This window comes from Parus major, chromosome 3 (assembly GCF_001522545.3).
Source record: "Parus major isolate Abel chromosome 3, Parus_major1.1, whole genome shotgun sequence".
NCBI lineage: Eukaryota > Metazoa > Chordata > Aves > Passeriformes > Paridae > Parus > Parus major.
This window is the reverse complement of record NC_031770.1, coordinates 88,668,192-88,680,521: the sequence shown is the minus strand read 5'-3', so window position 1 is coordinate 88,680,521 and position 12,330 is coordinate 88,668,192. Positions and strand designations below refer to the sequence as shown.

Genomic DNA, 12,330 nt, shown 5'->3' with positions numbered 1-12,330 from the left:
CATTGTTTTAGTTCATTCACCATCTTTTTTACCTTATGTTTTAGAACACTTGTCTGACACAACTTATTTTTACACGTAACTTCAAACATGTCTTTTGATTAATTTGTTCTAAAGACCCTTTGTACAGATGATTATAAACACATTTTTCAGTTCAGCATCTCAGAACAATTCAGAAGGAAAAGCGTACAATCAACAGCAGCAGTTACACATTCATCAGCAGTGGTACTGACAAAGGATCAGGCTGATATTGTAGCACAAACAGGAACAGCTTGAAACAAGATGATTGCCTTCACAGCCAGGTACCCCTGTGTGGCTGAATTTGGCCTAGGTTTGTCCACCTAACCAAGGAACACATGTTCAGAGACTAGCCCAGCCATGATTTTCTCCAGACTCAACAAAGACAGTAAGGCTGAATCAACATCTAGGGGCTTCACCTCTCTAGTGTGTAAGAGTACTTTAGGGTAAATAATCTTTGAATTATTTCAGGCCTCTGTGCTAGTGTTTGTTTTGATTCACTTGAACCTTATTCAAGTCCAAAATGAAGGGACATCTCATTTATTTTTTGAATATTCATTGATACTCAATGAATATATGAATCAAAAGGTAATCCTATGTGCCCTGCCAGCACAAAGTGCTGGCAGTGCATTCATCACTGGTACCCAGAGCATAAGAGTGTGCCAGAGCACAGTACATCATCTTGCTGACCCATTTGACACAATGAGTCTCCAAGAGGCTTAGGCTAGTGTTTGTGCAGAAAGGAAAAACAAAAAGGAAAGGAAAAGAAAAAAAAACAAAGAAAAAGAAGATGTACCAGAAAACTTTGTATGCTAACAGAAGGCAAGCAAGCTGATGCCAGAGGCAGTGAAGAATATTCTGAAGAACAGTTAATCCCCATAAAAAGATTAGACCTCACCATGCTGCCAAGGTCTGTGTCTAGCTGGATTATCAGCTGCCTGTGTTGGCTACAAGGGACAGCTTTAACTTTCAACACCTGACTTCCTCAAAATACTCTTTGTTTTGCTTTCATTAATTGGCTTGCTTTCTTCAGCCTCCTGCTTTTTCTATTCCTTTGAATCTTTTGACATTTTGTACCCTCTCCGTTCTTCCCAGCTCATAGTCATTGAGTGCTCTTTTGTATAGCAAGTAATCCATGTAGACATTTCATAAAAAGAACCCTAGTACTCACTCCTTTTGTATTGCATCCATGAAAATTTGCATTATAGAGAATATAATTCATTTTGGCATAAGGAACAAAAATTTTAAATTATGCTTCAAATTATAATTAGTTTTATTCCTACTCTTCTAGTACTTGGAAGCACAAATACACCTAAACATTCAATTGTTAGGAGTCCACAATTTACACTTTTAATTTTGTTGTCTTAAACATGGTTGTGATTTGTCTCCTTTTCCTGTCATGCAAAAAAGTGCTGGGCATTTCCAGTGGCCAATCTGAAAGATACCATAGATAAAGGTAACTACTGCTCATGCTGTTGAAAGGGAAATGGTTAAAGCATATACTTTCCAAAGGCCATTGATGATCATTTTCCAATAGTAAATGTGTCTGACCTGCACTGATACTTTATTGAGCACAGACAAAACAGTGAGGAAGTGCCTGACCATTAGCCTTGCTCACTAAAAACCAAATAATCTTGCACTTTATTTATATTATAGGTGATTGAATGTGTTTATGAAAATATAACAGTCAGTTCAAAGATGACAGACTATATGAAATTTTATATACTTGGGCTCTAAAGACTTCTCCAAACCTACACTTTGTATAGGTATCCAGAGTTTAACTTTCATAAGATCTATCACTAACTTGTCTTGCCTGTACTAGGATTTACATGAAGTCATGAGTTACATCCTCAGTGGCAAAAACCCAAAAAATACCATTTTTCTGTGCAACACCAATTATGTTAGATTCACTCTCTGCAGGGTATGTAGCACTGGGAGAAATTGAAACAGACTACTCACATCACACTGTTCACCTGGTATGATCCCTTTCATAATGAAGTAACACACAAATGTGAACAGAAAAAAAAAATAAATAGTCACAGACAACAATCAAATGGAATTCTCTATCTGGAACCCTATCCATGCCTTATTCTGATAGCAAACCATCATCACTAAATCCTTTTGTAGTTCAAAAACTTTCCAGATTTCACCCTATCATTTGCTAAGTGATTGAAAACACATCTTGCTTTCACCACTGCATCTTGGTACCCCATTTTTTTTCACCCAGTGTTTTCAGATATTACTCTGGACAGCCAAATTTCAGAACCATATGTATGCCCACATGCAAGGCAAGAATTTGGCCTGTGGCCACTTGGATTACACTAGATCAACCCATTTTTCAGACCAAAAGCAGTTCCTTTTAAGACAAAAGTGCTGCTGTATTCTAAAGCTTTTCACCTTAGTTTCTTCAAGTTGTCTTTGGAGATTTTTGGGATCCACTGCAATTGGCTCTGATAATTGTTTGCTCACAGCTATTTCAGAGGCCTGGAGACCTGACAAAAGTCCAGATGAGGCATCTTCATAATGCTGGTATTTATCCACCAGGTCTTTAAGGTTATTTCCAAGGATGCTACACTAAAAGAGTGAAAAAGAAACAAGCAAATACACAGGTGTTAAACTGTGTGCTGCATTTCATACCAATCTGAAAGTTATACATTCCTTCCTGTAATACTGCATCATTTTTTCCTACCATCATTTCACTGACTAACTGATTTCTGAACTAAGACATGACAGCTGGACAGACTATTCAGCGCTTACCAGTTTGTGCTCCTAAACAAGGATTTAGGATAAAATCACTGATGAAGATGGGAAATTTGGTTCTTACTTGCTGTATTAGAATAGGAAAAACTTCAGGAATTATTTCTTATTCACTGATATAAAGATTCTTTATCAGAACTCAGGCACCAAAAATGTAGAAAGCAAGTGGAAAGTAGAAATGTAGAAAGCCAATGGAAGCTATAATTTTTTTTTAAGAATAAGGAGAGATACGTATGTTCATTAAAATACAGCCTGTTTTCATAGCTACCTTACCTGCATAGTGAATCCAAAGTGATATGGTTGGGTATTGTACTTATGCTTTGTTTTATACACTTAAAAATGTCATCTGAACAAGGTCCTATTAGTCCTATATGTTAGCATACCCCAAAATGTTTACAGGGAATTGTCACATAAAGAAAGTCAGTGAAACTCTTTCACTGAGACGGAGATGGTTGCACAAGAAAAATCTGATTGTATCAAGTCATAATATTTATAACCAGTTATATTAAATATTTATATTCTGAACCTTCCTGACACTGTATTTTAATATTTACAAATAATACTTGGTCGCCATCTGGCGGGCAAACATAGAACATGCTTATTTATAGAATCAGTTAACCAAGAACTGACTTTAGGATTCCCTCAACACATAAACCTATAAAATCATGTCTCACACATGTGCAAATACATATATATATATAGAAGTGAAAGCAATCTAAATATTTATTAAAAGCAAGAAACCTTTACAAAAGGCAAAAAAGGTTACCAGCAATTCATTTACAGTTTGGAAAATCTCACTAATTGTGAACAATCTCACTTTTAAGAATTCTGTCCTTAAAGACACAAAATGTCTACTTTGTTCTGCATATTTATTGTCAAATATTTAAAACATTTCTATTATAACCCTGCTAAATGTATGTATGGAAAGGACAGAATTTGGAAAATTGACAAATCAAGCTGCTGGCATGGGATTTTTATGTGCATAAAAATAACAGATCTGAAACTTTTTTTATTAAATCTTTACATTCACTTTCAATATAATTCAATAACCAACCAGAAGAAATCTGTCAACAGAGCTGCCAATTTAGTTTCTCTGTTCATACCAGTTAAGCACAAAAAGGAAAATGTGCTTCTATAAATGAACAGCTGTCTTGAAAAACCAAGAAAACAAGTTTTACACTGCTTTTTTAACCACGCAATCAAACACATGTCTTTATACAATTTACATTTCTGAGCATGAAAACCTTAAAGAAATAAAAATGTCCAAACACAGATGGTCACTATTATGGACCAACACTATACCAGTGGACATTGAAGCCCTACTAAGAAGTTTGAACCTATGGCCTTAAAAAAATATGAGATGGCACTATCAAAGGCTGCTGACAGCAACTCTCTCTTCAATGGTTCAGTTAATAATTATCTCAAAAGTTTACCATTCTGGAATATTATCAATATTGAAAAGCAGCTGTGTTTTGGAAAACAGCTGGAAATTTGGCATGTGAGACTTGTTGGTGATATTTGTTTAGTTCTATCAGGCAGATTCCATATGCGACCCTGGCAAAAAGAGCTAGGTTATCTTCCCTCTCTAAGGTACATGGAGGATTTTGCACTGCTAATTACTCATTAGTTAGACACTAATCTGGTATTCTTAAGGATAAAATGTTCACTTGGCAGAGCAGTGGAAAATAATTGCTGTCCTTAAATCACTAAGTTCTTTCATGCCTAGTGCTAACAACAAAGGTCACACTGGGACAAACTCTTTCAGGATACAAATTAAATCTTTACTGCTATTTTTGGCATAGTCTCTTTTTACACTCATTTTATTAGTAGGGAGCACAATAAATAAATAGCTGGGAAAATATTGCAAGCAACATAAAATAACATTATGCATCTGAAAGTATTACAATTTCTTTCCCCCCCAAAACATTACTCAAGGCATTCTTAGATGCCACAGTCTCAGAAGCTGTTTAAGACTGGAAAGAACAATGAAGAACTCTAGTCCCATTTCTTCCTTGTAACACAAAGTAGAAAGTATCATCTATTCAGACCTTTAACAGTCTGACACTTGACTAAAGTAGATCTGCCAGAAAAGCATCTTGTTCTGATATCTTTGAGAAACAAAGAATTTACAGCTTTTCATGGTGTTTGTTTCATCAACTAGCTCCTGTCTACACAAATTGCTAAGTCAATTACAGTAGTCATTCCTATTCAGTATAAATAAAACTTACCTTAGTATAGAGAGATTTGAAGCGATCTGAAGCTCTATCCAGTTTATTTTGCACTTCAGCATAAGTAGCCGAAGTATCTATACCATCTTTGTCAACCTTCACACCATCTCTTTTGCTACATGACCTTGCAGCATCCAAAACTCTTTGTCCAGAAATTGTGATATAGCGTAAATCACCTTTGTGAGAGATAACATCTTCTGAAAAACTCTTCTGCCTTTTCAGTTTGACCATAATACCACTGAAGTCAGAAGCACCTGCCTCCAAATTGTCAAGTTCTTGTTCTGCCTGCTGCAGCCACATTTCAAATTCACTATAGTCTGCATCGAATTTCTCCAATTCCTCCCTTAGAGAATGGGTCAATTTCATTTTTCGTTCTGATTCAGCCAAAGCAGTCTCATACTGAGCCTTCAGCTCTTTCATGTTCCTTTGCATCTTGTCTTTTTCTTCAGGGGTAAGGTAGTGCCCTTGTTTCTCAAGCAGTGTCTGAGCAGACTGAGTTGCTACTATGATAGCCTGCTGCTGTGAAATAATTTTCTCATGTTGAGCCTACAAATAAAAGAATAAATTACAATCAGCACCTTCTCACACGGTTCCTTAGAAAAGGACATGTAAAACAAAATGATAAAAGGCTTTTCTAATTTTCTTATCTTTTTATTTTAAACCCCACATTTTTTCAGCAATTTAAGTGAAAGTGTGACTCTTGGTCATCATATTTCTGTGCAGTTAAAAATTTTTTAACATTTAACATTTTGAAAGAAAAACATTCAATGGTAATTTTTGCCAGATGTACAGGCCATGAGTATATGGCAATGTTCAAGTATCATTGCAATGCAGCAATATGTGGATGTATATATCACAAATATTTTCCCCTGTACTTCCAAAACACAACTCTGTAGAGCAAAACTAGACATTATCAATCTATTTTATTTTCTTTCCTAACAAAATCAATTTGCTTATTATTTAGCATTTATGGTAGTGTACTTAGCGTAATCAAAATTTCCCTAATTCTCATAATTTCAAAACGGGATTTAACAAATAAAACATTCAAATGTAACTTGGCAGCTTCCCAAATCAAAACTCTCCATGTCCCATTACTTATATTGTAGCTACCATTACAGACAAGCAGACCCAAAGGAGTAAAAGCATCAAACATAGTAGAGTTATTTTCTTCCTACACTCAGTGAACAGAAATTATTACTTGGGTTTTGAAATTTCAAAATCAAGAGCCATGATTCTTATTAAACATAATTAATTAAAAAACTATAGGTCCAGCTGACATTAAAAATCAACACACAATCTATGTATATTTTCAATCCCACAAAAATATTTAAGTCCAGGAACTAGTACTATATTCCAAATGAAAAACATATTTCAAATATATTCTTTCAAAAAATCCTTCATTCTTGAAGGTCCCCCATGAAAAATAAGTATGTTTTTCCTCCATGAGTACACTGGCCAATTATTCTGTAGGCAGTTGGTGCAGAAATTAACTGTCAAAAAAGTAGATGTAAAAATATCATGTGCACAAAACCCAATAATCCTATTTGTTTAGGCTGTTTTTGGGGTTTTGGTTTTTAGGTTTTCTAATAAAATAGGAAATCCAAAATACTATCAGCTACAAGCTCAATAATTTTCTTTACGGTGCCAATCAACACATACCTAAAGTTTCTTGGCTTCTCAGCTGTAAGTCAGCAAACACCATAAAACTGAACTCATATTATTTGAAATGCTTCAAAAGGAAGGAAAATCTATTTTTAGAATGCTGTACTGTAATTTTATGTAATTCACTCTTCTGAAGACTTCAAACACTGCTTTGTCCATGTGTTAAAGTTGTAGGAAATGAAAACTATAATTTCAGTAAACTATTATTTGCAGCAATTTGCAATCAGTATTCACAGGGGATTAAAATGGGATGAATCATCTGGGTATCACAAAGATTTTTGAAAAAGTCACAGAAAGGGTATGAATTTATATTGCTACTTTTTGCATTTTATTTGCTTGCGTCAATTCCTCACTACAAAAAATAACAGACTCACCACAAAGATTCTTTACATTTACCTTGCAGAATATGTCCTATCTCTTATTTTGCAGAAAAAATCTATAGTGGCAGCAAAAAAGTGACAAATGTGCAATACATTCTAACTACTGGAATTCCTGTATTACCGTGTATTACTATCTTTCTAGGGTTTGCTCCAAAGCCTATGACAGACAGGATGAGATTGAGTTCACTTATGCTGAATAAGGAGTGATATACCTAAATGTTTAATAAACTCAGTAACAATACCTTGACTTTCTGATACTGCTGGTTCAGATTATCATCTATGCTTTTTACTAGTCCATCCACCCGAGTTTCAATGTCTTCCAGCAGATTACCGTTGACATCATCCTCCTCTCCTTCCAAAACTTTCACATCTCCTTCTTCAAAGTGTGTTCCATTCTGTTCTATCACTTGCTGAAACTTCCGGCCATGCTCTGCTTCTTTATCCACATTTGATAACCAATCCAAAAGATTTTCTATTGTATTTTTGCTTTCTTCCAGCTGTTCTATGGCTGCAACCTACATTGAAATTTCAAAGTTTCAATTTAGAAATCTTCTTTAAATATCACAAAATATGTAATAAATACACAAATAAATGATTTAAAATACATTAACATCAAAGAAATTTTTTATTAATAAAGAGGTTGCTGTTTATTTTATGAGAGAATAAATCAACATATTATTTATTACCCAAATTAAATATGATATTAACCTCTCCACAGTTTATCAATATGTATTGGGTATGTATTTGCTTCGACAGGTTTTGGAATTGGAGGGGCTGCGGGGGAGGCTTCTCTGAGAAGCTTCCTTCATGTCCAACAGACCCAATGCCAAGTGGCCCCAGCATGGACCCACAACTTGCTAAGACCAAGCCCATCAGCAATGGTGGTAGCAACTCTGGGATCACATAGTAAAAAAATGTATAAAAAATATCAGCCTGAAGAGAGGGGTGAGAAGATGTGAGAGGAACAGCTCTGCAGGCACCAAGGTCAGTGCAGAAGGAGGGGCAGGAGGTGCTCCAGGTGCTGAGATTCCCCTGCAGCCCCTGGTGCAGCCCATGGTGAAGCAGCTGTGCCCCTGCAGCCCATGGAGGGACACAGGGGTGCAGAGATCCACCTGAAGCCTGAGGAGGGACACAGGGGTGCAGAGATCCTGGGAAGACCCCACTGCAGAGCACATGGATGACCAAAGGAAGCTGTGACCCTGTGGGAAGCCCACACTTGAGCTGGCTTGTGGCACAACTTGTGACCCCATGGGGTCATTCCACGTACTGGAACAGTGTGCCTAAAGGACTGCACCCCATGGAAGGGACCACACTGGAACCCTTGGGAAGGACTCATGTTGGAGAAGTTCATGAAGGACTGTCTCCTGCGTGAGGAACCCCACACTGGAGCACAGGAAGAGTGTGAGATGTCCTCCCCTTGAGGGAGGGAGCAGTAGAGACAATGTGTGATGAACTCACCACAACTCACATTCTCCATCCCCCTGGCATCAGTGGTGGGAATGAGGGAGAGAACTCCAGAGCTGAGCTCAGGAACAAGGGAGAAGTAGAGGGAAGGTATCTTTAAGATTTATTTTTTTATTTCTTATTGTCCTATTCTGATTTGATTGGTAATAAATTAATTTCCCCAAGTCAAACCTGCTCTGCCTGTGACTCCGACTGTGAGTGATGTCTCCCTGCCCTTATCTCAACCCACAAGCTTTCCATTACATTTTTTCTTCCATGTTCAGCTGAGGAAGGAAGTGATGGAATCACTTTTTGGCATCCAGACAAGGTCAACCCACCACACAATAAGTTGCACAACTAGTATCATAAGACATGAAAAAGGTTTGAATAAAGGTATGAAATGGTTGTCTAAAAACCTTTTCTGTTTCCTGCTTAATTGCTGTTGTCATAGCTTTATCCAGTTCTTTTTTGGACTCTTCTGCCTTCTGGCTAAGGAGCAAACACTTTGTCTTAGCTTCATTTAATTTCTGCTCCAGAATTGTCCTGTCTTCTTGTGACAACTTTTCTCCATTCTCTTTCAAGAAGGTTTCAGTATTTTTCACGATCTCTGCCAGTGTCTGGGCACTTGTTCTCATGTCTTTTTGTATCTCCTTTTAATAAAAAAGAAAGCAAACAGGAGTTAGTATATTATTCATGAGATCTTCCCAATTAATTTAATTGGAACTATCTCTCTTCTAGGGGTAAGCACCACACTGGTCCTTCCTAGCTGCACATGATACATTACTAAGTTGCAGACAATTATTAAAATCAAAGGCATCAATATCTGACAGTGTTGTTACAGTTCAATCTGTCTTTCACAACTTGTTTTTTTAGAATTGCAAATCTGTTTCCTTACAGTCCTATTCAGACTGAGGCCTTTTTTTGGCCTTTTTTTGAAGTTCAAATATTGTGTTTCCACATATGTGGAAGAACATATATCTTATTTTTTTAGAAATCAAGACTTAAGTAAATCTACACTGCAGTTAGTAAGTGAGTATCCTTACAAATTCTGGTTCATTACTATCCTAATAGAAAGCTGCTGAAAATAAGCTAACTGAATAGAAGTCAGAAAATTATAATCATCTTTCCTGGGTGAAAGCTGTCCCATATTTCTTGGGTTTGTTCAGGCCAGAAATGGCATAAATGTTTTTTCTTCTTCTATTGTAATCAATCATAGTATTTCAGTCTCTCAAGAATGTTTACTTCCACTGAATTTTATAGAGGGCAGATCTTCAGTTTTAATTTACCCAAAGCAGTTTTCTTAGTCTGTCTTCCCAATTATCTGAGAGGAGCTTTAATTGTAAGGATTTCACTGTTGAATACATTCCCACAGTTACTGAAACAATGACATTTTTCACCTTTTTATGCAGCGTAACAATCTAGGAGATGCAAGACAGAACATTTGATCCTCATTCTAGACTACAGATTTTGCAGCAATTATAGAATGTAAATGCAGCTAAAACTGCAGCTCATTTTAACACTTCAGCAAGTACATTAGTAAGATTTTCCTGGGGACCCTGTATCAACAACAGCTTCTCCTGTGACCAAGCTCTCTGCACTCCCTTTCAAACAGTGCACTGAGGATGAAAGCTTGACTTGACATAAAAAAGACTGGGTTTTAACCCCCAACCCCTCCTAAGACACATTTTTTGAACGGCCATTCCAAGAAATCAGTCAGAAAACAATTAGTCTGTTAGATAGTCACAAACAGCTGATGAAAAAAAAAAAAAAGGCATATGCTGTATCAGTTCTTCCCTCCCCATGAGTACCCCCATTTAGACCACAAATCCTTAAGACAGTAAAGAGATATTAAAAGCTACCCCAGGGGTGACTGACTATAAGAGCAACTTTGACAAACTATATGCATTACTTCAAAGACAAGTAAAGCAAGGCAAGATGAATAAGGAAATTTCTCTTTTTACAGAGAGTTGGAGCTCTACAGTATAGTAAACTAGTACTAGGAGGAGGAACAAGAAGATTACCAAATCCTTCAGTCTTTTAACTATCATAAACTCAATATCTATTAGGACAGAGTAAAAGCTTATAGATGACTGGATACAGCTGAAGAGCAAGGAAAGCAAACAAACTGAAAGGGTTTTGCTACATGAGGACACCAAAGAGATTGCAAGAAATACTAATAAGAACCAGAATTCAGAACAAAACAAGAGTGAAGCAATGGAAAGCCTCAGGCAAGAGAAAACATTGCAGTAAAATTTTTCAATTTACTCCGAACGGGAATAAACACTTCCTGATACCAGTTAAAAAGCTGTCTAAATTATTTTAGCATAATAAGCATGTATGATTTTTATCACATTCAACAGGAACAATCTTAAGCTAATATATTAACAAAATTTATGCCTGCTTCAAGAGTGCTTCTTGAAATGTGTAGCACATACTCCCTATTCTAGTGTCTCCTCATTTGGGAGTTTGTTTTCTCTCACTGGCACGTACTGGAGTGTATTCACAGGCAGCAGTTTAAATGCATGCCACTGAGCCTTTACTTTTGGTAGGTCAAACAAATCTATTTTATTCTCCTCTCACATGATGAGCCTTGTTACTCAACAAAAGAGTCGAGTCACTCTGTTCTGCACTCAGCCTTCTTTCACTTCTCTGACTAGAGCTGTGCATACCTCCTGTTTGGTCTGGTATTGTTCCAGCTCAGCCTTGCTGTCTCCAATAACAAGAGACTGTCGCTGTCCGATGAGTCGATTTTCAGTCTGTGTAAGCAAATCACAGATTTCCTGCAGTTTCTCTTTGCATTCCTGCTGCCGTTCAGCCACATCCTATATTAGAGCCAAGTACAATTGAACAATAAGGCCAAAAATCCTCACTCCAGGAACCAACACTCTAATAGACATTAGAAATCTTTGAACATCAATATTGCAAAGCAGTAATTTTAAAAGTATGCTGTAAACATGATAGCAGTGGTACAAAGAGCAAGATGAACATACAGAAGTTATGGATAAACCTCAAAAATGTTGTAAGTAAAAGAGACCATGTTTGATGGAATTGCCCAATAGAAGTCTGGCCATGCACACATGTGAAGGATGAAATCTCCAAACAACAGGAGTGAAAATCCAGTCTCTTAACCACTTGAAACCTGTGATAAACATTATTAATTCTGAAAAAAAGGACATCAAAACAGAGGTTAGTTGTCAATGTGAGTTAGCTCCTGTTGGTATGCATAACATGTTACCTGAATAGAAACTGTGGACTTTTTAAGCAGTAGAGAATAAGAAAACATGCAAGCTCATTATTGTTACAAAGTCCTAGAAAACTTATCTGTGCCTTTCCTATAGTCAATTTTATGTTTTTTTCATAAAATATAGTAGAAAGAAATGTTCTTTTGTTTCTATGACATAATAATACGAGGTCTTCAGAATACTAAAGCACTTTTAATTACACATAAACAGGGGGCTGAGGTGATGATTCTGAGTCCTAACAGTGCTTCTATGGGAGAAGAGGAGGTGCTGTTACGCTGCAGCATCTTATCAGCCTCTTTTGGCCCTACAAAGGCTGCTTACACTTGCCAACTGCAGCTGTACCAGCTGAAGACATAACTGGCCCAACTTAACTCACAGTTTTCCCAGTGCCCAGGCCTAGAACTGCAAGTATCTTGGCTGATTTACTCATAGGTTGTCCCTCTAACCCATCTCAGTCAAAACAATCCATGGTACACAGATTTTAAATGTGGTTCTTGAGCTATGAAGATCTAGAGAAAAGATCACATAAGCAGATGACCTAGCAAATTAATAAATGGAAAGAAAATCTTCAGCAAGACCAAAGTGTTATGCAATGGTGCGAGA

At 36.8% G+C, this 12,330-nt stretch overlaps 1 protein-coding gene across 16 annotated transcripts in view; it reads right to left on the bottom strand.

Moving 5' to 3' along the window:
- Positions 1-12,330, bottom strand: part of DST (dystonin) — a 284,727-nt gene that overhangs the window by 90,568 nt on the left and 181,829 nt on the right. For all 16 annotated transcript variants that reach the window (XM_033513007.1, XM_015620980.2, XM_015620978.2 and 13 more), the window contains 5 exons: positions 11,155-11,307; positions 8,902-9,135; positions 7,285-7,557; positions 5,001-5,546; positions 2,413-2,589 (listed from right to left, as the gene is read on the bottom strand). In XM_033513007.1, coding sequence (XP_033368898.1) covers positions 2,413-2,589; positions 5,001-5,546; positions 7,285-7,557; positions 8,902-9,135; positions 11,155-11,307 — 1,383 coding nt within the window. The remainder of the gene's footprint in view (positions 1-2,412; positions 2,590-5,000; positions 5,547-7,284; positions 7,558-8,901; positions 9,136-11,154; positions 11,308-12,330) is intronic.